Raw genomic sequence first — 26006 nt, forward strand, 5'->3', positions numbered from 1 at the left:
CATAAAGGTTAGGTATTTGTGATGATTTTGCGCCCACAGCGGCGACCCAAATGAGAGGACGTGGGGAACCGGATGGGAAGCTTTCACCCAGTGAGAACAAAGCACAAGTTAATTCAGAGTCCAATATGTGTAGAGGAAACCAGTAGGTGTTCTTCTGAGCTACGAGGTAGGGCTTCTTTTTTTAGTAAAGATAGAGGTCTGTCAGTGGTGAGGATGGGGGTTGGTTGAAAGATTAGCTATAGGTAAGGTGGGGCACGGAGTTCTGAGATCTTTAAGAGTGTGTGTGTGTGTGTCCACGCGCGCATGCAAGAGTTTAGAAGAACAAGGGTGAGTGGGGAGAGAGAGGTAGAGAATGAGAGAGACGAAAAATCTGGAATAGGAAGAAGACTAAGTGGGTGCAGAAAACGGAGGGGCGCGGGCTCATTCTTGCCTGCGAAGCCGCTTCAGTGCCCTCCGGGACCACTCCCAACTCCACCGTTTCATTCATAACTTTCTGGTCTGGAGGCCCCGCCCGGCTCCTCATGGCCTAGGACCGCGTTTCCTGTACAGCAATTGGTGGACGGCAACAAAGCCTTAGCAACCGGCTCTTAGTGATCCGCGGGGCGCTTGGTAACTGGGGCGCGGTGCGGGCGCGGAGAAAGGAGCGGCGCTGTCCCTTTAAGGGATGGCCGCGGAGCCGTGAAAGTGGAGGGGGCTGAGGGAGGGCGGGGAAGAAGGTCTGCGGGCGGACCCAGGGGCAGGAGGAGGAGGAAGAGTTGCTGCTGAAAGAAGGTGGCGAAGGAGGAGCCGGAGCAGCTGCTGCCAGCCGGCGGGCACCAGAGTCCTGCCCGCTGCCGCACGAGTAGCCACGGGCGCGAGCGGGGCCAGAAGTCTCCTCCTCCATGATCCCTTTGGGAGCCGGGGGAAGACTTTGCCCGGCCGTGAGAGCTGGTCTGCGTTTCCCAGGCGCGGCGGCGGCGGAGCAGCGGCAGCAGCCGGGTCCGAAGCGGAGTGGCCACAGACCGGGGCGTGTGCGCCCCGCTCGGAGGGTGCTCGGGTTCCCCACGGAATGTCCCCGGGGCGCCCTGCGCGCTGACCCCCCAGCCGCCTCCGCCCTCGGCGCCTGCTGCCTCTTTCGGGCGGGCTCGGTGTTCGGGACAGCAAGCTTCCCGGCTCCTGGGCAGTGGGGAAGCCCCTGGGGGCGGGTGACCTCAGCTGGCCAGGACCCAGCCTTCCCCCGTGCGTATCTCGCTTAAGATGGCAGCGGAGTCAGGGGAACTAATCGGGGCTTGCGAGTTCATGAAAGGTGAGGAGCAGCCGCCCCGCATCCTGCAACCCTCCGTCGCCCCCAACTCTTTGCACTTCTCGCCCCAACGTCCCAACCACTGTCTCCGGCTTCTTCCTGGGCCCCCAGCGTATTGCGGTCGCTGCGCGGGCTCTCGTCCCCTCTCGGTGCTATCCTCTCCCCGAGGACCCCCTGCTTCCGGCTTCTCTGTCTTTCTTGCGTCCCTCGTTCCCTCTGCAGCACGCTCGGAAGGCCTCCCCGCCCGATAATGGGACGGCGCCGGCCTCTCCCGGGCTCCTGCATGCAGCGGCTCGTGCGGATCCTTTCGGTTGCCTTTATCCTTCTACTGCTGGACTCGGTTTTCGGGACATCTCCAGACACAAACCCCGTCTCTCCTCCCTTCCTCTTCTTGAAGTCTCCGGAGCTGCAGGGGAGAGGCTCGCCTCTGGCCTCTCCCTTCCCCTTCCGCAGCTGCTGAGGTCTGGACATTTCTGAACCAAACTTGCATCTCCAGTGCTACGGGTACCCTCAGCTTCTGCCTGCTCCCGCTGGCCTGAACAAGGGGGATATGGGAGCTCTGCCCACCGCTGAGTTCCTCAGTCGGGCCCTCTTCTCGCTTCTCTAACTGGTATGCTCTTGGATCTCTGTCGCTTTGTGGGAGAGATCAGGGCTCTGCAAGAATTCCATGTGTTAATGGGGTCTTTAAATAATGGGTGGCGGTTGTTATTTTGATCTTGTTGCATTAGCAACCCCCCCTGCCCCCAGCTTCCCTACTTCTCATATGTTTTCTCCTGTCTTTTAAACTTGTCTTTCAGATCGGTTATATTTTGCTACTTTAAGGAATAGACCAAAAAGCACAGTAAATACCCACTATTTCTCCATCGATGAGGAGCTGGTCTATGAAAAGTAAGTTTCTTTCTTTCTTTCTTTTTTTTCTCAACCATTTAGTTTGTTGGCTCTTTGGTGAGGAAATGCAGTGCACCTTTATGGCAGTTTTATTCACCTTCCCCCAGTGGTGCAAGCAACAAATCCAATTTCTTTAGGCTCAGATGCTTGGGGAGAGGTGCAGGGAAAGTTAACATAATTTGAACCTATCGTCACCTCATTTCTTTTAGACCTCTATCTATATTAGTTCTTCCTACCACCACAATAAACTGCAACCGTAGATTCCTAACACTCCCCAGTGCAGGACCAGGGAGACGTACCCTCTGTCCTTGCCAGATTCTGTAGTAGGCCTGTGAATCAGTCATGGAGTATTTATTGGAGCACCTACAGAGTACAGGGCAGTGTGTGTATTGAGTTTATCTGTGTGGTAAATTATTGAGTTATTTTATTTGGGTGCCCCAAGCTTCACAGTATTATTATTTTTGCCTTTGAGGAAGTGGTATAGGAGTGCTAATTTACATTCTTTGTTTACTCTGCCTCTGTGGGATTAGGATTTGAGAGTGTAAGATACAAGTAGGGAACTGTTTTCTGTGAAAGACCATTGATCTACAGGAAAAAGATATCGTATAGTATAGTAAAAAATTAAAGAGAGATAAATCTCTACTTAATAAAAGCAACATATAATAAGGAATAAGAAGGATGAGTTGACATAATTATGTCCTTTTATTAAAAGAGCTAGTGTTTCAGAGTTGTCCAACATATTCTAACAAACATTTAATTTTACTTCCTTGTTTTCTTAACCAAACGTGCAATTAAATGAACATAGTTAAATGAACCATAGTTACTTAGTAAGCTTCCTAGGACTTGTCCTGTTAAGAGGGATTTTGGCAGTTCTGCCAAAGTATTTGTGGGTACCACCAGGTATTGGAAGAGTGAGAGTATTCTCGGACTTCAAGAGCATATCTTTTATTTGAGGGAAAACGTTCTTTAATTTCACTTAATCATAGGGATTCTTGAAACTGATGTCTTCGGGACATTTCTCTCAGTGGTGCTGGGAGCAGGATGCTCCTTGAATGGCTGAAGTGAAAGTGGGAATGAAAGAGCCCTTTGCTGCTGCTCATGAATGCCCAGAGTTGCTGGGCAAAGAGGTCTAAATCCCTGGTGTCAGATTACAGCTATGCTCCTAGATAGCATGGAGTACTGCACTGCCTGCTCTCTGACCTCTGGTACCTGGATGATGTCACTGCCAGCAGTGTTTATGGAGTGTTCATTCTATTGTTGGGAATGTGCATTGTTGTCGCCCTCTTTTTCTGGGTGTAGGGTTTGGGGACCTCTCATGAGTCTGAGGGTAGGGACTGTGTATATGCCGTTACGTTTAATTCTTCAGTGATGTGCCAGAAGTTAATATGTCACTGAACAAGCTCCAGGCCTTGAGGTCTAAGTTGCTTCTCTTGGGATTGCTAGATGGTAGATCTAGCAGAAAATTACATTTAGTCAACTAAACACAGTCAGTACTCAGTGGTTTTTTGATTCTAATATTAATATATGAGGAAAATTTTTTGTGTGATTTTAATGTTAGTATTTTCGGATAGGGCTACAAACCACGTTCTTCTTATATTGATTCTCCTGTATTTCTGGTGTCCTGTAAAGAAAGACTTGCTGGAGAGACCATCCAATTTATATTGTGAGTTTTGATATCATTCAAAACTACGATGAGGACTCCAGTCTGGGCAGAGTGTGTATTTCTTTTTATTGGAGGTGCCTCACTACTACGCCACAGTAGTGGCTATGGTTCTGATCACCCACACCTCCGTTTTTTTGTCACCTCAACATATTTCATAGGGCTAGAGGATGTAGTGAATACACGGATGATGGATGCATATGTTACCTTCAAGGAGCTCCAAACCTGCAGGGAGAAAGACAGGACTGCAGTGAGACGGAGAGAAAAGATAACTGCCATAGAGTAACATAACCCCTGTGCTGGGGGGAATTCATGGGCATTGGGGAGCACTTCTGGTGGAGGGGTTCAGCAAAGGCTTCATGAAGGAGTTAAGACTGGCTTGAAGGATGGACAGAGATATGAGATGAGAGATCCCAGAAGTGGGAACAGTGAGGATGAGGAGGGAGGCTCTGGCGTGTGTTCAGGGAATAGTAAGACCTCTGATTTGCCTGGTGTGTGTACAGGTTCAAGTGGGGCTGTGTGATATGAAGCTGAAAGGTCAGCTGGGCAGATTGAATGCAGCATGGTATGCCATGGGACTCTCTTGAGGATCTGGGGGCAGTCCAGGGTATGACTGGACCTATGCTAACTGCAAATAATGGCAAACATTTATTGAGCATTTAAATGCATGCCAGATGCTGTTCTAGGTGCCCCACAACTATTAATTTATTTTATGTTCACAACAGTTTTGAGGCAGCTACTATTACCATCCTTAGTGTGCAAACGATGAGAGTAAGGTACAGAGAGGTTAGGTAACTTGCCCAAGGTCACAGAAGTAAGAAGTAGCAGACCTGGAATTTAAAACCAAGCCCTCTGGTTCCAGAGTACATATATCCTCTCTAAAAAAATTAATATGATGCTATCATCACTTAAGATGGATTAGAGAGGAGGTAGAGCCCACTTAGAAAAATTCCGAATTGTTCAGTGGGGAGAAATAAGTGTCTAGATTAGGACTGGTGGCAATGGTGGTGGGAAGAAGGGCTCTGAATCCATGTGACTTGGGAACAGATCAGGTGGGTGGGTTGGTGGGGTGCTGAGGAAAAAGAGGGGTCAAAGAAGTCTTTAAGACAGCCTGGGTCATGGTGAACCTGCTGGGGCCATTGACTGAAATAAGAAATAGGGCAGAAGAATTGGCTTTAGTGGGGAGATCAGGCATTCCATGTTGCAGGTTGGAATTAAGGAATTTAAGGGATGTGCACGTCAGTGTTGGATATCACATAAATTTGAAGTCCTTAAATTTGGGAATTTTCCACAAAGAGTTGATAAAGCCTTGAGAATGATGTGATTTCTGGGGAGAAAGAGAAAATATCAAGGCTTGTATTTCATAGGCATGACCAGGATGAGAGGAGCAAGGGAAAGAGGTGGAAATAAGCAGCCAAAGAGGTGGACAAATGCCGAAGGAGAGAGAAGAAAGGGGAGAGGGACAGAAGTGGTGCAATCCATCTCTTCAGCTCCACTTCAGGGAGGTATTGAATGAGAGAGACTGTAAAGCCCCGGAAGGATGAGTAATATCTGGGTTCTTCTATGGAGGATGGCTTATGGTGAGGAAAACCTTGACTATCATATCAGATTGTACATGTCTCTAAGGAAAGGGGAATATTAGTATACATAATCACACAGGGCCTTGTACAGCCCTGTATCTGTGTACTTATTTGCTGAATGTATAAGTGAAATACTGCCTTTCTGACTAAATTATCACCCTGGAAATGCAACTATTATTTTTGAATCAGGAAGTAGACTCTTTAAATATTAGGCTGTGGGCATTCTGGACACAGCTGTGTTTTGTGCAGATGTTTATTTAGCTATGGAGAGACATTAGTGCATTATGATTGAAATGGCAACCTTCTGAGAAGCTGGTGGAGAAAATTTAACAAAGTGACCTTATGAGGTCAGGCTGTTTATTAGAAATGAAAGTATGAATTTTCTCCTTGATTTTTTTTTTTTCTTTGCGGTACGTGGGCGTCTCACTGTTGTGGCCTCTCCCGTTGCGGAGCACAGGCTCCGGACGCGCAGGTTCAGCGGCCATGGCTCATGGGCCCAGCCGCTCCGCGGCATGTGGGTTCTTCCTGGACCGGGGCACGAACCCGTGTCCCCTGCATCGGCAGGCGGACTCCCAACCACTGCGCCACCAGGGAAGCCCTCTCCTTGATTTTTAAACAGAATTTATCACATTGATATAAAGGCCTGAGCAGTTTTAGTAAAATGTGGTTGATAATAAACATACATTTGTCCTTGGTTTATGATTTCACAGATCAGAATTAACATCAGGGTATAGACTAACACACTTGTGGGAAAAAAATAGCCCCATAAAAAGGGAGCCTTTCAAAGATTTGTCTGTATGTGATTAAGCTACAAATAATGTACAACCCTCCAGAAAGGCTAGTTCTTTGGTTTTGGAATTGGGCCTTGTAATCTAAATAGAGGCTTACTTTTTATAACTTGGCTCAAATTTTTTTTGGCTCAAAAGTTAGCAAAATCAAATATTTTAATTATTATAACCTTTGTGTGCCCCTCTTAACGGTGATGGGTGTAGGGTTGGATGTTTATGCATAGAAAGCCAGTTTGCTATAAAGGAGAGTGTAGAGGTCTTGTCCATTTTCATTTCTTCTCTCCTTGTGTTTGCAAAGGAAAGGTATTGAAAATGCAGGAGAGAACTCTTCATGGTCATACTCTGGGGACTGAATATTAAGCAGTTTCTGAAACGATTCTAAGGATTTCACCAAATGTTTTAGCATGGAAGAATGAGCAGCCTCTAATGAGGACTAATTAGCTAACTTGAAGATTTAAATAATTTAAAATGTTCAATTTTCATTTAAACTTTATCAAAGCAGCCTGATATTAATACAACCGGGAATTTTTGGATAAGTAATTTATAGAAGAATGATTTCTTTATGTAGCCTGTAGCATAGGTTTGAGTTGAAATGTGAGCCTAGGACATCTTTGAGAGAAATACAGAAAAACTTCTCTTGCCTGGAAATACTTGTGGGAATGGATATTTAGGTTAGATAGAGGTAGGAAGAAACGCTTTTGGTTTTTCAATTTTTATTTTAAATTTAATGTGTAACAAGTAGGTTTATTTAACGGACAGCTGAATGTCATCTAAGCACATATATACATACACAGATATGTGATCTTATAAGAGCCTTAGGGCCATCATTTGGTACCTTAGCTTTCATTATAAATTGCCATGATATAGGCAGATAGTTATAGTCCTGTGACAGGCAATGAATGTTCTATATCCTTTATACACATTAACTCAATCTTCAGAGCAACCCTAGGAGTTTAGGTGCTATTATTATCACCACTTTATAGATAAGGAAACTGAGGCCCAGAGAGGGTTATGTAGAGCTTAAGGTCATTGAGCTAGTAAATTTGCCCTGAAGTCTTGCTCTTATGCTTCCAGCAAGTTCCCAGTTGTCCTGAGCCTGGTTGGGGGGAGGGTGCAGAACAGCTTTGCCCCTCCCTGGCTCACGTGGCCCTTCTAACTTGGGTGGTGATGGCTTTGGCAGTAAATGTGCTGCTGACGTTGTGTGCAGGCTGTATCTGGGAATGTGTGATAGTAATTAAAATGTTTTTCCACGGCTCCACTTCTGTGGGTATAATTTTGCTTTTTCTCCTTTCAGTGGCCTGCCCCGCCTAAAAAGGAGAGAGAAAGTAAATTGAGTTAATTATCATTATATATTAATAGGAGAGATGAGAACAAAAGCCCAGTTTTTATAAGCCTGTGAAAACTTTTTGCAGGCTGTCTGGTGAAATGTTCTTGATGCTTAACTGGTGTAACATAAGATGTAATGATTTCTGTATAGAATTCTCCTAAAAACTTGGAAAACTCTTTAGCTTTTAAAAGATGGTATAGGTTTCTACTTTCTTCCCCTTTTCTCCTTCCTCCCATCCTAACCTTGCAGAAATAACCCAGTATTGTTCAGGGCCACTTTTTCCACTCTCTGTTTTGAACACATGAGTTTTAGGCATGTGCTTGTATATGTGTACACCTGTGCACATAACCAGGAGTACTATGCTGTGTACGTGATGAGGAAATAGACATATCTGTATACATTCACTGGTCAGTTCTTAATTCTGTGTGACCCACTGGAGTCAACTGTTACTTTCAGGATATTGATTTATTAAATAGTTGCTGTTTTGACCTCCTAGGCATTCACAGTGGGTAGTCAGTCTCTGCTCTTCATAAGGGCAAATTGTTACTCAGTTCTTTCAGTTTGCTTGAGATAAGCCTGGTGAAAATGCAAAATTTAACGGAGGTGCTGAGGACTCGGTTAAAACTGACAGGGCTAGTCTTAAAAGGGCAGCCTGAGAGAGGGATCCGAATGGACTGTACGAGAGTCCAATGAGGAGCTGTCTGCCGTCCAAGTTCTTTGTCAGCCAAGTCGCCACAGGGCAGCTTCATTATTGTGTTTGAAGTAGATCCATAAGACATCAGATGTTCTCATTTGTAAGTTCATAAACACATTCCAAAGCTGAAAGTAAATGACCTTTACTTAGCCACTGCTTAATACACCTTCGTGCTTAAAAAACAAAGAAAAAGAAAAAAAAGACTCGACACATTTTTATGGGAAGTGAAAAAAGCAAAATTTAAAAGAAAGTTGTAAGCGGTTGGAAATAGAGAAAACTTAACATTTAGATGGGATAGATTTTGGTGCAGAGCACTGTGCTAATGCTTTGGGGATACACAGATACATAAAGAAGGAAGTGGAAACAATACATTGCAAGGCAATATATGACAAAAGCTGTAAATGTACATATTAGAAATCTAAGAAAGGAAGAGATATAAAGGCTATGATATTTGAACTAGCTTTTGAAGGGTGTGTAAGAGCAAAAGAGTAAATTTTATGATCTCCGTGAGGACAAGTACTGCCTATTTTTGCTTACCACTGTATCCCTGTACCCAGCACAGTGCCTGGCATAGAGATGGTGTACAAGAAATTTTAGCTGAATGAATGAGTGAGTGAAGAAGGAGGAAAGAAAGAAAGATTTCAGTGTTGGGGAATAGCAAGATTCTGTCAGGTGAGGCAAAATACTTGCAGTGCAGAGAGGTCACAGGTGAGGCTGGAAACATGGTTGGGGACTGGCCTATGGAAAGCTGTTTGGATCTCAGTTCTGCTGGTTTATGAATGACAGGGAGATGGAGCAGAGCTCTGCTTAGGACAAATACTCCCATGGCTGGGTGGTGGGGTGTCTGTTGTCTGTGGCCAGGCTGGTTTATGGTTGTAGCAATGCGAACAGAAAGGCCCGGTGTGGGAGAGGCTAGAGAGGATGGAGTGACTATATTTGGGACTGACCAGATGAGGGGGTGGGGGAATTGAAGGTTAAGTTCAAGGTTTCTGACTTGGGTGATTGGGAGAAAGGGACACCTTAAAGTAGGCCATGTCTGTAAATCAGATGGAGGAGCTGCCTTTTTTGTTGCCTTGTTTTATTTTGGGGATGGCGAAGAGAAGTAAAAAAGGGGGGGTCTATAATGAAAGTGGACGAGGAGTCTTTGTGTTTTGTGATCTTTCAGCAGAAAATAGACAATGTCTGCCCTGGATATTTAGATATTTACTTGCTTAAAATCTGGGGAGGTGGGTGGGACAGCTGATCTCAAGTTCCTTTCTGGCTCACTGATTTGAGTTGGGCTTAAGCGTGGAATTCATTGTTTCTTTACAAAATTTTTTTACATTTAAAAAGTTGGTTTTGGGCTTCCCTGGTGGCGCAGTGGTTGAGAGTCCGCCTGCCGATGCAGGGGACACGGGTTCGTGCCCCGGTCCGGGAAGATCCCACATGCCGCGGAGCAGCTAGGCCTGTGAGCCATGGCAGCTGGGCCTGCGTGTCCGGAGCCTGTGCCCCGCAAAGGGAGAGGCCACAACAGTGAGAGGCCCGCATACAGCAAAGAAAAAAAAAAAAAAAAAAGTTGGTTTTGTTAATCACCTAAACACTTCCAGGACCACCAAAGAATCAGATGTTGAATGAGAATCATCAAATATATTGCCGTATTTATTAAAGGATGTAACAGTCCCAGTCCTTGACAACTTGGAAACATCTGAAAAAGGATCATGATTACTTGTGATTCATAGAAAATTCCTTTATGGAAAATAGTTTGTGTGAACTAGAGTTTTTGAATAAAATGTTTCATTTATTAATTTATTAGTTTAATATTTTGGTCTTAAAGACGGTCACGTCCTATTGACAAATTAAAGAATTTGCTAGTTTGGACTTCTTCATTTCTTATAAAATTTAATTTTCTTTTGAGAACCGGAAAAGATGGTTTATTTCAGATTTGCTCTCCTTAATGGATATACTCTTGTAATGCATTTATCTTGTCTGAGAATGTGGCATTTCACCGGGGCAGCTTCTACAAAGGGTTAGAAAATCACATCTTAAAATATCAAAGCAGTTTTGTCATTTATGGAAACCTTCCTAAAATGAATGTACATTTTTGCCTTGTTAAAGAATTTACTGATTATGATTTGCTTTTTTTTCTGTAATACTCAGACTCTATTATTATGAATACATTGGTTGTATAGTTTCACTGTAATTCAGGGATAGTTTTAGGAGCTCCAAAGAATAAAGGGATCTCTGCTTATGTAGCAGATGGTGCCTGCTTGCTAAATGTCTTTTGTCTTTTAGTGGTTTTAATTTATTCAGTCAGTTTTTGATGATGACTACCATGAGTACTTTCTAGGTGTCGCATACTGTTGGGTTAGCTTTTGACATTACTGTCAATGTACCAGCTGCCAGTAGCTGCCTCCTGCCTATGATCTGTCTGATGAGTCTAATATACTGTGGGCATAGGAACTAGATATCACATTTTATACAAAATAAGGCTAAATAGACTCCAAGCGAGTCTGAGAGTGTCTTATAAACGTCGCTAAAGGGCATGGGTTTGTGACAGGCTTTAGAAAAAGCAATGTGACTTTGTTTTTTGGCTTACTTGTGATTCTCACTTATATTCCAGATTGAGATTTCTGAGTTGGGGATCCTTGTATAACCGACTTCTTAGTCTATACATTTATCGTCCTTTTAAGAGAGTGTGGAATATATACAGCATTTATATTAGTCCTGGTAGTCAAATTATTGATCATCTGCAGCTGAATTAATCTGAAATGCTAAAAACATTTAATTTTTTTCTAAGTGTGTGATAAAGAAAAGGGTTAAAAGGTCTTTTCTAGGGAGCTGTGAATAGTGGGCTTGAAAATAGTGTCTTTCATGTTCTGCCAGATGCTTTAACTAGTGTCAAATGTGTTTTATATGGCCTATAGCAGATTGCCTACAGCTCTAGAAAACCCAAAAGTAAAGGTTTAGAATGATTTTAACTTGGCAAAACTCTCAGAATTGAAGGGGCTGCTAAGCAAAAAAGGAGTTGGGATGGTGCTTAGTTGGGGTGAGTCTTTTTAGATTGGGGGTTACTTCTGGAGCAGGTCACATTGGGAGCAAGCCAGTAATAAAGATGCAGGCCGGGTGTGGGGGGGAGACTGTGGAGATGGGTGCTCCCAACCTTTCCCTGCTCTAGAGAGGCGGATGACCTCGCCATTCTCCATCCCCCTCACTGTCCTTTCCTTCTTAGGTTATTTTTGTCAATTTTGTCTACTTAGTTCAATTTTGTATCCAAAGCTAGTAAAATGTGATGTCGGATATCTTTCCCCAGATTTGACCTGGTGTATAGCTTAGGATTAAATGGAAGAAGGTGGTATTTTTGCAGATGAACCAACCACATCAATCTTTCATTCATTTACTCAGTCATCTCTGTGCCAGGTCCTAGGGAGACATTAATGAGCAAATTTTAACCCAACCCTGTTCTCATAGAGTTTATAGTCCAGTGAGGCTTTGGGAGGCTATTAATCAAATATTGAGACATAGGACTGTTTTGTAAGTTCTCTGAAGGAAAGACCTGTGGTTTTGGAAGCACATAACAACGAAAACTGGCCTGCAGGGTGAAGGGGTACGTGTACGTATGCGTGTGTGTGTGTGTGTGTGTGTGTATGTGTGTGAAGTGGGGTGACAACGGAGGTGGAGGTAGAGGTGGGGGAGGGATCAGAGAAGAATTCACTGAGGAAGTGTGACTGGAGCTGAGACCTAGAGGATAAGTGGGTGTTAATTAGGCCAGGGAGGGTAAAGTGCCAAGGGCCTGAGGCAAGAATTAAAAGAAACAGCTTGGTTGGAGCTTGCTAGTACTAAAATGGGGGAAATGGTGCAAAATGAGGCCCCAAAGAGAGATAGGTAGGGGCTGCATCACCCTGGGCCTCACAGACAAGTTTGAGGGTTTTGGTTTTACTTCCAAGAGCTTAGAGAGGTAATGTGATCATTGCTGGGTTTTAGAGTAATTATTTTCCTTTTCAGGACCTCACTTGCTTTATGACATATGAGGAAGGTTAGTCTTTTGTGTAAAGGGGATCAGTCCCCATTCTGTTTTTTACCAAAGTCACATGCATACTGTCTGCATGGCCCTCTTGCCTTCAATACCTGCCATTAAACAAAGGGGTTAATTTCCACTGCTTGAGAGTGTTTCTGTGGGAGTGAATTTTAATCTTGCCAGTGCATTCCTGAAAAAGTCTTCTTTTGTTTACATTAGTTTGAGAGTCAATGGGGTTTTTAATTAATTGACCTGCTCCAAAGAGGGAAGTTACAGGATTACAGACCTTGGTGCTGAAGGTTCCTTGATAATCATTTAGTCTGTCTTTTGGCTTTAAGGCAAAGCAGCAACCCATTTTACAGAAGCAGCAGCTGAAGGCTTAGGTGGCCCTGCTACTTGCCCCAGGTTAATAAGGTGGTGAGTGGAGAAGGGTTCCTCATATTCCCAGTTGTGTATCTGGACTTTCCTAAAAACCTAGATAATGTACCAAAGGACAGGCATGAGAGTTGATATTGGGATCCTCTCCTTCCTTTGTGATCTCAACAAATTTACTTACCTACGTAAGGTAAGGTATTTACTTACCTTACGTAGGTAAGTAAATAGTACTGATGTGAAGGTTCCTACCTTATGAAGCCGCTCTCTGGACTGTGGCTTTGTTTTCCGGCTATGTAGAAAGCATAGTGAATATCGGGAAGAAAGCTGTGAGGATCTTTCTATTCTCTGAGGAGACACTCTGAGGAAAATGCCTTCTGTACCTAGACCCAACACATTGAGAGGGCAGAGTGCATCAGATAGGGCGAGCAGCCCTTGAAAAACATTTGAACTGTTGAATGGTTTGTCTAGTATGGATAACTAGAGTCATAGACAATCTACACACACACTACAATATATATAATATATATACAATATTATATATAATATATTATATATACTACAATATATTGTATATAACATATATAATATGTGTAATATATATACACACTATAATATATAATATATATAATAGTCATATATAATGGCTAGGAATGTGATATGATAGGGTAATATAATATAATATAATAGCTGGAAAGAACTTTAGAAGCCATCTAATTCAGCATTTTTATTGATAGATGAGGATGTGGAGTCCCAGAGAGGCTAAGGCATCGGCCCAGGGACTTTGAGGGATCAAGTTGAGACACGAACCCCTTGCTTCCCAATGGTCTTTAGTTTTCCATCAGTCTCTAGGTGACTGATGTGGAGCGGGAAGCTTCTTAGATGTCTAGCCTCTCTTCCGTAGGAGGTAGACATCAATGTGACTGTGGTTTGTTATACTTGAGCAAAAACTCAGACTTGTACTTTGATCTTAGATTAATGTTTGCTGAGCATTTGAGACCTTTTTGAAATGTGATCATTGTGAGTTTAAGCCATGTACAGGATCTTTATCATCAGACTGGAGGTGTGCTGATAATATTTTAGTGATAGGGAAAATATTAGGTGAAGTGTATAGCCCAGAGATCAGTGCTGATTAATTTCACCAAAATTTTGCACATATGTACATACACACACATCCACACACATCTCACTGTGCTTTGGAGGATACTGCTATCTTAGCATTTATCAAAGGTAATCATGTTTACTTGTCTGTCATTGGGTGGTGAGCTCCTTATGGGTAGGGACTGGTAGTCAGCAGTTTTTCAGTAATAGTTGAGTGAGTGAGTGAATGAATGAGTAGATGAAACATGTCAGCAGTGCTGGTAAAAAGTTTGAAGAATTGGCATGCGTTATAATGATCTTACAGAATTTTTTCATATTTTTTTTGTATTGTCAGCACTCTTTGATTATTATGTTAACTTGTAGTGCCTTGCTCAGAGTAGGTGGTCATAAATTTTGTTCAGTGAGTATTGCTTGGAATATAGTTTATCTTTTTGCTGAGGAGTTGACAGTTTTCAGAGGAAACTTATGATATGTAGAATAAGGTACAACTGTGCTTTAAATTATGATTCTTCTAGGAATGGACCCACTTAAATTAGAGTTTGTTAGAAAAACCAAACACAAAAGAATGATACATCATAAACTTCATAAATCTCGTGAGAAGAGCTAGACATGTAGGTATAACAGAAAGGCTTCTAGGTCCAAGTTCTATTTCCCTTAAATTCTGTGGGTAGTGGGTGACCCTGGTAAACATTTGCTCTGGTCCCATTTCTTCATTCTCCCCAGAAGATAACCCTATCTTTCCTTCCTTCCCCACTTGCAGGACTCCAATTCTTTTCATTTCTTTCCTATGAAAACAGGGAAGAATTTGATTTTAGCTATTTACACTTACTGAATAAAAAGACAGATTGTTTTTCGCTTAATAATTCGTGAGTTTCATTCTAGGTATTGACCCATAATTTACCAACCTTACAAGGGGAAATTTATATATACATAAGGGATACTTATTCATTTGTTCATTCGTGCATTCATTTGGAGGGGAAGCTCAGGGTACTCTGCAATAATAAAATAATATATCCATGGTTTTCCTTGTCCAAATGAGACGAGTTTCCCCCCGACCCTAGAAAAAGCGGGGGCCCTTGCTTGACTGTGGCTCTGGAGGCCTCTTTCTGGGAATTGCCACAATGGAGAAGACACTATCATGTATCATTAACCTCGGGTTTAGGAGCCCACTCAGCCCTCGGGTTTCTTTATTGTGTCTCTACACGGCTTATCTCTGCCATTTCTCCTCTCCATTTTCACTGTCCCCAGGTTGATGACTTTCCAGTTCTCCTCTTCTGCCCTGAGCCCAATTCTTTTATTCTCCTGCCTTGGTTCCAAGTTGCTCAAGTACATATTTTATACCTTTTAGCATATTTGAGTTATTTCAATTGTTATCAGTTGATTTTTGTATTTTAACATTTCCCTCTGGCTAATGGTCTGGCCTGTAAATGTGTTTCCATTTTCCCCACCTCTGGTGAGGAAGTTTCTTACAAAGAGGCATGTTGTTGGAAGGTGTCTTCTCTGTTCATGGCATTTTATTATATCTAAGTCAGTGATAACCTAGCATGGTGTGAGCAGCTGTGACCATTTTTTCTTCAATGCTCTTGACATTTTCAGAAATGTATTTAGCTTGTTAGAAAATTATATGTATATAAAACTATATTATAAATACATATATATTTTTAGAACTGTAAGCACTGTAAGGAAAGGATATATAAAATGACCTTAAGATAGAGTTTGTTGGCTTTATATTTGTCTGTGACAATTCTGACTTTTGAAGACATGTTCTAAATTGCTCTTGGCTGTGCAAAATTTTTGACTGAATTTCTTAGTGTGACTTGAAAGCCATCCCTCTTTTTGTAGGATATAAACGCTGGCTCATTGAGCTTCAAGGTATTGTGAGGTTAGAAACCTTCTAGGTTAAGATTGGCCCTTAACCTGGGGCTGTGGTCAAGATAGAGGTATACATCTTTCATTGTAGCTATCTGATGCTCTGAGCTAACTGTCTCTTTGAGGGACTGTGAAGGGTAGTGGGGACTAGGTCCTCTTCTATTTTTCCACCCTCTTCTGTCCTAGGTCCCAAACTGGCTTTCTGGAACTATGACCCCCTTGAACAGGAAGGGACAAGAATTACCAGAGCCTAATCTCACTGTTGGGAAAAAATGTGGGCCCCTGAAAGGAAAGGACATTGTCCTTAAACATTTCATCTATACCTCACTCATGGTGCTTCATTATTTCTCTAGTTATTTTAAATAAGTTATTTATTTATATTTCTCTAGTTGTTTGTTATTTTTTGTTTCTTTTTTTTTAAATCTTGATCAGCGTTGTCTATCAGCACATAACATTTTCTGCAGTGATGGAAATGTTATATATCTGTATTGTACATCTTGGTAGCCATTAGCCGCATGTGGCTTTTGAACTCGTGAAATGGGCTAATATGATGGGAGAACTAAATTTTTAATTTATTTAACTTCAATTAATTTAAATTTACATAGCCACGTGTGGCTAGTGGCTGCCATATTGGAGAGTGCAGATCAACTTAAGGACAAGGTTTGTATTTGATTTATTTTTCCTGTGCTGTTGGAGTATACCAATTTATTTTAATGTTGTTTGGTGAAATAGGTGTGTTCATTAACCATGTTGCTTCCAAAAGTACGTGTGGCTAAGCTGGCTCTATTGTTAGGAATAGCTTTGAGTCTGGAATTGAAGTTGGCTTATAATGGTTAGTATGAAACTGGAATTAGATGACCTGAATTCTATATGCTTTCCTAAAATTTGTTCACAGTGAGTTAAAAAAGCTGAAATAATCTTAACCAAAAATTCCAGATTTACCTTAAAGTTCTATGTCTCAATATTCATGTTCAGGGCTTCCCTGGTGGCGCAGCGGTTGAGAGTCCACCTGCCGATGCAGGGGACACGGGTTCGTGCCCCGGTCTGGGAAGATCCCACATGCCACGGAGTGGCTGGGCCGGTGAGCCATGGCCGCTGAGCCTGCGCGTCCAGAGCCTGTGCTCCGCAACGGGAGAGGCCACAACAGTGAGAGGCCCGTGTACTGCAAAAAAAGAAAAAAAAATTCATGTTCTAGTAGCAAAATAAGATATATTAGTTGAGTTTTGCTTACAATAACCCAAGGATAAGGAAATCTCTGTGATAGAAACAAGGCTGCCTTAATCAGTGCTGGTACATACTTATTTGTACAGTCTTTTCATTTTGGTTCTTTTGAGTGGATTCTTGTCGACAGGGCTTGAACTGGTCGGTAATTGTTGTAGGCATAGTTCATTTTGGATTCATGGGTATTTTTTTATACTTAGAGCACAGCATCACACTGGGGACTAGAAATAGAAGAACTTTTAATTTCAAATTGTTGCAGGTTTCCTTTTTTGGCAAGTCTACTCTTACTCTCATGAAACCTGTGTGCAGGAACGGCTAATTTTCATGTTACCTTGAATATAAGGGCCAAAATATTGTCTACTTGTTTAAGATGGATAAAATATACAAGTATAGTATTCTTTTTTCTTTTTTTTTGCGGTATGTGGGCCTCTCACTGTTGTGGCCTCTCCCGTTGTGGAGCACAGGCTCCAGATGCGCAGGCTCAGAGGCCATGGCTCACGGGCCCAGCTGCTCCGCGGCATGTGGGATCCTCCCGGACCAGGGCACGAACCCTGTACCCTGCATCGGCAGGCGTACTCTCAACCACTGTGCCACCAGGGAAGCCCAAGTATAGTATTCTTAAGTAAGGCAAGAGGCTTTTGGCAGATTTGTAACGACATATCTATGGTAGTGTAATTTGGGTAGCAGAAAAAGTTAAATCCTAATTTTTATTTAAAAAATTAAATGTCTTTTGGGGATGCTTTTTTTGGAAATGTGTTGATATTTAGTAAATTTATAGTCCAGGCTAAATTGAATTTGGGCATTAATGAGCAAAATAGTCATAATGAAGACTTATTTGTTGAATTTTATTATGAGCAGGACATTCTCAAGATGTCCAGTCCCTGAGTGAGAAACTTACACTGTAGTTGGCCAGGTAGGATCTACACTTAAAAAGATAATTCATAGTATGTGATAGTATGTGTCATGGGCCAAAACAGTGGCTCAGATGATAAGTTTTGGGAACTTTGAGAGAAGGGTGGTTAGTTTTCTCTTAGGGTGAGTGCAGGAGGTAGGACTTGAACTGGATTTTGAGGAAACTAGAGGGTAATAGAAAGAGAAAAGGAGAGCATTCCAGGCAAGGAGACCAATCTGAGCAGCGGCTTGGATTAAGAATATGCATGGAGTATTCGAGAATGAGGAATGGACATATTTGTTGGAATGAAGATTCCATATGGGAACTATTAGGAGAGATCAGCCTGGAAGCTAGGGGTGTGATGGTTAGGGCTTTGATTTCTGAGCCAAGGAATTATTCTGAAGGGAGTAAAGAGCCATTAAACATTTTTGAACAGTGAGAGGATATGTGAGAAGTGAGATTTTATAAAGATTAATTTCTAGTGTGGAATATAGGTTGACTGGGCAGGAGAGAGAGAATTAAAACACTAAAGATGTGAGATGAAGAAAGATCTGGACTTTTGTTGCTAAAGTAGGAATAGAAAAGGAAGGGATGACTTAGAGTCGTAGCTTATTTGATATATAATAACTAAATTAATATTTATTTGAACTAAATTAATAGGAAGTTTCATGTCTGAGCAACTGGGAGAAACAAAATGTTTTCAGCCTGGAGGGCTGATCTGAAGGAAAGATGGGTTGAGTTCCAGGTGATGGAAGGACGCATAGATGGGAAGTCCAGCAGGTAGTTGAAGATGGGAAAAACTGATGTTGGGTTTTGGGTTAGGAGACATCTGTTTTCCATAGTGTTATCGTTTAATTCATGACAGCAGATGATCTGCACACTGATGTGTGTATCCTGGAGATGTAAAGGGGTAGAAAGAAGGAGACGAGCCAGGGTGTTATATAATACAGAAAGTCCAAGGAGAATGAAACTGAAAATAAGACCACTGGATTTAAGATACTTGAAAATTGAGAGCAAGGTTTGAGTGGAATAGTTGGAATTAGAACTTAGGGTACATGAGCTTTATGACTAAGTAGGTGATAAATAAAACCAGGAAGTGTAGGCCACATATATGTTTTGTTCATGTTGGTTCTTTCAGTGCTTGCTTTTTAATTCTTTTACTTAATGTCCTGGCAGGGAGATAAAAGGAGGTGGAACTCAAAACTGTCCAAACAGTTCCCTGTTACAAGACTGATTATAGTAACTGGAGGGCATTGGCAGGGTGAAATCACTAGTTATTTGGATTATTATGATTCAGTTGTATACTAACCTTTATTCCCAAAGATAATTGAAACTTGATTGTAACTTTAATGAAAATAAAAATGAGCATTGATGTTACTGAAAATATCTTTACTAAATACTACTTAAAAAAAAAATCTCAGTTTCTATGCAGATTTTGGACCTCTGAACTTGGCAATGGTGTACAGATACTGCTGTAAACTAAACAAGAAACTAAAAGTGAGTATTGTGGTGATGTTTATATTTTGGTATTAAAAATTTGAACTGTGAAATCTAACCAGTGGGGTTGCTGTGCATATACCATTTAGTCAGGTAATCTTGATCTTTGGAAATTTAAGTGAGTAGTTCACCTAGAAGTTGAAATTGATCTACCTGATTACCCCACAAAGGACATGTTAACCTCTTTCATTTTTCAGGATCAATGGAAACATGAGCTGAATGAAGTCATTGAAATAGTGATCTAAGAAAGAAAACACAAATCCTTTCAGGTTGTTGTTAATGAGTTTATCAAATTCCCTCCTAGGATGATTTTTCTGAAACCTTCAGGTCCACTTCTGGACACTGTTACCAGGCGATGAAGGGGGCTGGCTCATCATTGCACGGCAGGAGCTCTGGAGCATAAGCTTTTTCTATCTGATCAAGATTGAAATTTTTGTGTATTTCTTGAATGTCACCTCTGTAGAGTTAACAGCCAAGTGAGATTGATCAACTAGCAGCAACAGAGCATGGATTTTACCTGTTATGACAAAATTTGGGTCATACATTCACTATTCATCTCTATTTTTTAAATTTTACGTGTGGCTTTTTTTCCCTCTTAAATTCTAAGCATATATGAGGAAGAGTGACATCTATATTCCTAGTTTTGGTAAACTTACTTCATCACATAGAAAGAAATATTTATCTTTTTCTCTCAATTTTCTAAATGAGGATCTTAAATGTTTCAGTTTGCAAGGTGAAATCTACACAGCATGCTCTTGAGGAGAGCCACTAAATTATAATGCTTGGATAGTTTAATCTTTCTGCTGGGTAAAATGTTTCTGGCATGACATAGTGCAGTGCCTTGTATATATTACCTGCTTAATGATAATTTTTTGATTTGATTGATTTTTATTGTACTTAGGTATAAAAGACAGTCTATCATGGAGAATTTCCTGTAAAATATGAATCCACAGATTTTTGCCATTGATCTCAAAATGCTAAATGGACATGGAATGATACCAAAGAGAGATTTTTAAAGTCAAAAATCACATAAGATCTGTTGTAATCAACTTTTTAGGGGATTAATTTCTAAAGTAGTGTCTGACTCAGAAATACATAGTATGTACATTCCTTTAACTAAACCTACTTACATTTTTAAAAAATTTTATTTTTTATTCATACTAAATTTTTAAATTTCATTTTCTATTTTTTTAACATCTTTATTGGAATATAATTGCTTTACAATGGTGTGTTAGTTTCTGCTTCATAACAAAGTGAATCAGCTATACATATACATATCTCTCCATATCTCCTCCCTTTTGCGTCTCCCTCCCACCCTCCCTATCCCACCCCTCTAGGTGGTCACAAAGCACCAAGCTGATATCCCTGTACCATGCGGCTGCTTCCCACTAGCTATCTGTTTTACATTTGGTAGTGTATATATGTCCATGCCACTCTCTCACTTCGTCCCAGCTTACTCCTTCCCCTTCCCTGTGTCCTCAAGTCCATTTTCTACGTCTGCGTCTTTCTTCCTATCCTGCCCCTAGGTTCTTCAGAACCATTTTTTAGATTCCATATATATGTGTTAGCATATGGTATTTGTCTTTCTCTTTCTGACTTACTTCACTCTGTATGACAGACTCTAGGTCCATCCACCTCACTACAAATAACTCAATTTCTAAACCTACTTACATTTTTCAGAAAAGAAGCTACTGCCTGTCGTTTAAAAGATAAAGTTAAAATCTTTGTAATCACCAAGGAAGCAAATAATATCTCCAAAAGGATTTAATAAAAAATATTAAATGGACTTTTTATGGATGAATGAACAAGGAAAGGATAATTCATAAATAATTAAAAGCCATTTCTTCCTTTTGAGGACCTAGGAATTTCTTCACTTTCTTGATTAGTCCTGTTAGTATGTAGTTGGTATGAACTGGGTATTATAATCAACAGTGTGGAACCTGTCTACTATCTGGAATGATTGAAGAGAAAGGAATCATTGTCAGGAAAACAAATTTTCTGGTCTTGACTCAGTGCTCTACATAACAAGTACATAAGAGTAGATGGATTGAATTAAGACTATTTTACTATCATGGTCTATACTAAACAGTATGGGTAAGCATATACAAGGACTTGTTTTGATTTTTTCATTTACAAAGCTTTCTTTCAACATTATACAAATTTAATAAAGTTCAGACAGTCCCCTCTGTTCATTTCAGTGATCAGGTAATCTGATGGATGCCTGGAATGAATGACCTTTTTAGCTTTAGTACAGTTAGTGGGACCCTTGTTACTTGCTGAGGGAATGAATTTTAAATGTTAGTAAGTCATGGGTTATCTCAATAAAGCATACCAAGTAGAATCTCTTTATCAGGAGAAAAAGACTTACATTACCAATTCAAAGCTGCAGTCGCTTCAGCCTTGTAGAATCTGTTTCTTCAGCTCTAAAATAGGGCTTATAGAGCTCTCACAGAAAGGTGGTTAGGATTATATATGTACAGAGGTTAGAAAATATGTGTAAGAGAGCTTTGTAAATTTTGAAGTCCTATACAAAAGAAAGTTACTAAGGTAACATTCGTGAATTCTGATAGGAGATACAATAAAGACAGTCCTTCAGCAAAGTTTACGAACACCTTCTCAGCCTCATAGCTATCATTTCCATATGCGAAAGCTATCCGATATCATTTTAGGAATCCAAATAACCATTTAGTCCAGGCTCCTGATTTCATAGGTGCAGAAAGGGAAGCCCAGGAGAGGCATGTGACTTGCCCAAGGCTGCAGGGTAAGGTCGGGGCCTGTTCTCAGGCTCTTGACTGCATCATTCATACACTTCTCTCCACCTTCACTGGTAGCTGCAGCCTCTGGTTTATCATCTTGCTGCACTCACCCACAGCACTGCCCTGACTAACTTCCCCTTGTTGTCCCATGGTGGCCTCATAGCTCCTCTGCTTCTTTTTTACTCCAGTGACCGTTCCTGCCACTCTGGCTGCTTTGCCTCCTGGAACCCAGACTCTAGCCTTTCCGATTTTGAATGTACCCCCTTGTTACACGCCTCCCACATCGTCTCTCTCACCCTTGTGTAATCTCCAGGCCTTCAGTCTCCCTATTCTTTTAGGCTCTCAGCTCCCTTCCGATGTCTCTTGTCTGCAGCCCACGGTCACTCATTTTGGTAAGACCTTTGGCACCATACTTCCATGCCTTTTGTCTTGCTCACTTTGACAACTCCCACCCTTGGCATCTTCCCAGTGGGTGATTTCATGCACTAACTTACTGAGTTACTGAAGATTGCAGTACCCCTGCTGCTTCTAGCCTTGAACTTTACCCCGAACCACAGCGCTGCTCCACACAATTGCGTGTGACATCCAGTATGGCTGGAGTGCCCTTGCCCTCTGGTTTGATAACTCCTCATTCTTTAAGACCTTGTGCAAGCACCACCACCTCTAGTAAGCATCTCCTTGTGCTGCTGGACAAAGTGGGAGGTGCCTCCTTTGTTTTCTTGTAATTCTTTGTGCAGATCTCTGTTACTGATGAGTTGTAATTTTAATTTTAATTGAAATAATAATTTCAGTTATAATTTGCAATTTTCAATTGCATCTATCTTTCTCACTAGACTTTGAGCTCCTAGAGGATGGAGGCATGCCTTATCAAAAGATGGAGACTTTTGTCTCCAAGTGTCCGGCACAGGGTCACTAAACACACAGAAACTGCTTTGGCCTTATCATGATCCCCATGACTTACAGATCCTCTTCCATCCTTTTGCCTCTAGAGGTTTCAATATCCTGCCCTCAGCATGTTTACATCCTTACTTCACACTGATTTTTTATCATTTGCTCTCCTACCTTTGTCTTCCTAACTGTGCTGAAACTGCTCTAGTGACATCTTAAATACCCAGTCTGATGCCACTGACTTGGTCCTCAAACTCCTTTCCTTCTCTGAATAATTGGCATTATTTTGACAAATAACTTTTGTTAAAATAACTTAAATAACTTCTGTTCTTTTAACAAAGCACTTCTTAGAATTCTTTTTCTGTGTGGTTTCCTAACTCTTTGAGGCGCATTTTATTTTCTACTTTGGAAATTTTTATTTCTTCCAGTAAACCTCTTATTATTTTTTCCCCTTTATTTGATACCTTAGGTAGATAGGTAATATTTTACAGTATATTCTATTCCAAACCCAAATTTCTTATTTTTTATATGTTAAAAGGTTTTTTTTTAAAGTTGATGATTTGAGGTGATGATTTACTGATTTTTTTTGTGTGTATTTGTATTCATTCTCTTCCCAATGACCTTCATTTTAATTATATGAATTAAAATGGAAAATTATCCATTACACATTTACTTAGATTAAAAACCCAAAATCAGAAACCACTACCACCAGCAAAAACCCTGTTTCTCATTTTAAACTATACTTTAAAAAATGCAAGTATTAAGAGTTATACAGTAATAGGTAGTAGTTTGCTATTTCTGGTCAAGAGTTACCATAATAAGGGAATCAGTCAAAGGAAGAAGATTTAATGAAGTGAGGACAGTTTGCAAAACTGTGTATGTTATTTAATTTAAAATGTCATCAGTGATTGATAGGCTAGACCCATTATTGTAATCTTATACTTCAAAGAATCCATAAACTCCTGAAATTATATATAAAATTTTGTTTGTATTTACATTTTTCTTCTGAGAGGATTCATAACTTTTTAATAGGTTCTCAAAGGGATTTTTGGCACAGACAATGCTAAGAACACTGGGCTGGAATATATGAGCTTCTAAAAGAGAAGACTGTAGTAATTAAAGACAAGGTAGTGGTATTTTGAAAAGCAGAGTACCTTTTTCAAAGTTAATCAGTTAAGAAAATCTTTCAATTACTGATTCAGTGATTTGACAGTTTTATAAACGTAATATGATTTAACTGGCTTTTTCTAAAATAATCAATACAGTTTTAACTGTTGATTTCACTTTTCCTCTGAGAAAAATAAAACCCCAGCCTGCGGGAAAAAAGAGTGTCTCTGAAAAAAGGGGACGTTTTCTAGGGCAGTGATTTTTTTTTTTTTAATACCTGCTCTTATGAATCAACAGGACAATCACAGTAATCTTGGGGACAATTTAGAAAGATTTAAAAGAATATTGCCAGAAAGGTAATTTTAAATGTACAAAACATCCCACATGGCCTTTTCAGGGTAAAAGCAAAAAGGGGAGGGCGGCATGGTGAAATGGATGATTATATTAAAGCACTGAAAGTACCTGGCAGATGGTGGGGCTCAGGGAATGTCCTTGTTGCTGAATGAATCAGTGCAGTAATCCTATCTGGTAACCAGGTACCTGCCACGGTATCAGGTGGTTGTACACAAGCACTCTTTTGATACAGTGATCAGACCACCCTCTTATTATAACTACAAAAACATGTTGAAGATTTCTTCATGAGGTTATCTTCTGTTGCAGGTTCATGGGCTTTTGGGGGAAGAAGAGCAAGCTACATGCTGGAGAGTGTTCATGTAGTTTAAAGAGGTTTCAGGGGTGCTAAAAGTGTTAATTCCCACAGGAGTGAGCTTACCTAGAGTTTGCAAGGCCTGGAGCCCTTATGCCCATTCAGAAGCCTCAGGCAAGAAAACCCCCTTTTATAGAGAATCCCCAAATACCTTCAAGTATATTATCAGCCTGATCGATTAACCTTTATGAGCAACTTTTCTTGATGTTTTGACTTCTATTTTGATCAAAGGTGCCATTTCATTAAATGAAACATACTGGGTTTGAAACAAAATGGACCATAAAGAGACATCGTTTTCTTTTTAAGTAAACTATTCGATCTGTTTTATTTTAGCTTTAAATAAAAACATAAACCGTATTTTGTTTTGTACAGCCAAAGAAAATTTTCAAGAATATCCCTTTCCTGGGGAAGTTGGAGGTAAAACATGTAGAGGTCATGGCTGCTCACAGGAAGACCTGTTCATTTTATCGCTTTTGCAATGGAATGACCACTGATTGCTATGGAGACGCTGATTGCTGCGGCCATTACTGGGCTAGCCTAGTCACTGTAAGAGAATGATGCCTTGGTCACCATGGTCCCTGTGCTGTAATCTACTTAATCTGACCACCATCATTGGCAGAGCTTGCTTGTTTAGGGAAGTGCATGGGCTCAGTTTGTTTTTTATTAAAGGGCATATAATCCAGGCTGCACTAATGTCTTCCTTAGCTTAATCAGGCCGAATGACACAGCTTAAACATCCCATTCTAACCACTCGACTTGAAGATTTTACTTTTAAGCATGGCAAACAACTTTACCGAAAGGCTGCCCCCAAAATCTGTTTTTTTAAAATTGGCCATTAACTCTTTTGTTTTTTGGCTTTGAGCTTAATTGCAGCACCTTTTAATTTTGAATGGTTAAGTAGTTTGTGGTCTCCTGACCTAAACTGAACAAGTGCATGATTTGTGTCTGTCACCATAACTCAAGGATAGCCTGGGGTATTTGTGTTTGTGGTTTGTGTAGCATGTCATCATTTTCTCTCTCTGTCTGAGTTGCCGTGGCTTGTTTTTCACCAGGAGTGATCCCATTAGAATGCAACTTTTCACATAACTTTCCTTTCTGAGATAGAAAATGTCTGTCTGGGGTCAATATCCTCATCTTAGTTTGTATTTTTCTAATATGGCAGTCTTTGTACTTGGGTTTACAAGTACCATCAAACATTTATATGCTATATTACACACTTGTCGTGATTTACATAAGAGTGGTAGAACTTTAATTCTCACTCAGGTAAGCAGTACAGGTCTGGAAATTTCCATAGGTTTGCTTATGTTAATTGATAGATATTCATTACTAAATCCCATCTTTTAGTTACTATGTTTTTACCTTGTTAAACGAAACAATTATTGTA

The 26006-nt window shown here is 40.8% G+C and overlaps 1 protein-coding gene across 1 annotated transcript in view; it reads left to right on the forward strand.

Annotated features, from left to right (window-relative positions):
* The first annotated feature begins 1236 nt into the window (after positions 1-1236).
* CDC14A (cell division cycle 14A) overlaps positions 1237-26006 on the forward strand; it is a 164008-nt gene continuing 139238 nt past the window's right edge. The window contains exons 1-3 of the mRNA XM_065881245.1: positions 1237-1285; positions 2080-2170; positions 19090-19165. Of these exons, the coding sequence (XP_065737317.1) occupies positions 1237-1285; positions 2080-2170; positions 19090-19165 (216 nt within the window). The remainder of the gene's footprint in view (positions 1286-2079; positions 2171-19089; positions 19166-26006) is intronic.

The sequence above is a fragment of the Phocoena phocoena genome, chromosome 1, assembly GCF_963924675.1.
Source record: "Phocoena phocoena chromosome 1, mPhoPho1.1, whole genome shotgun sequence".
Taxonomy (NCBI): domain Eukaryota; kingdom Metazoa; phylum Chordata; class Mammalia; order Artiodactyla; family Phocoenidae; genus Phocoena; species Phocoena phocoena.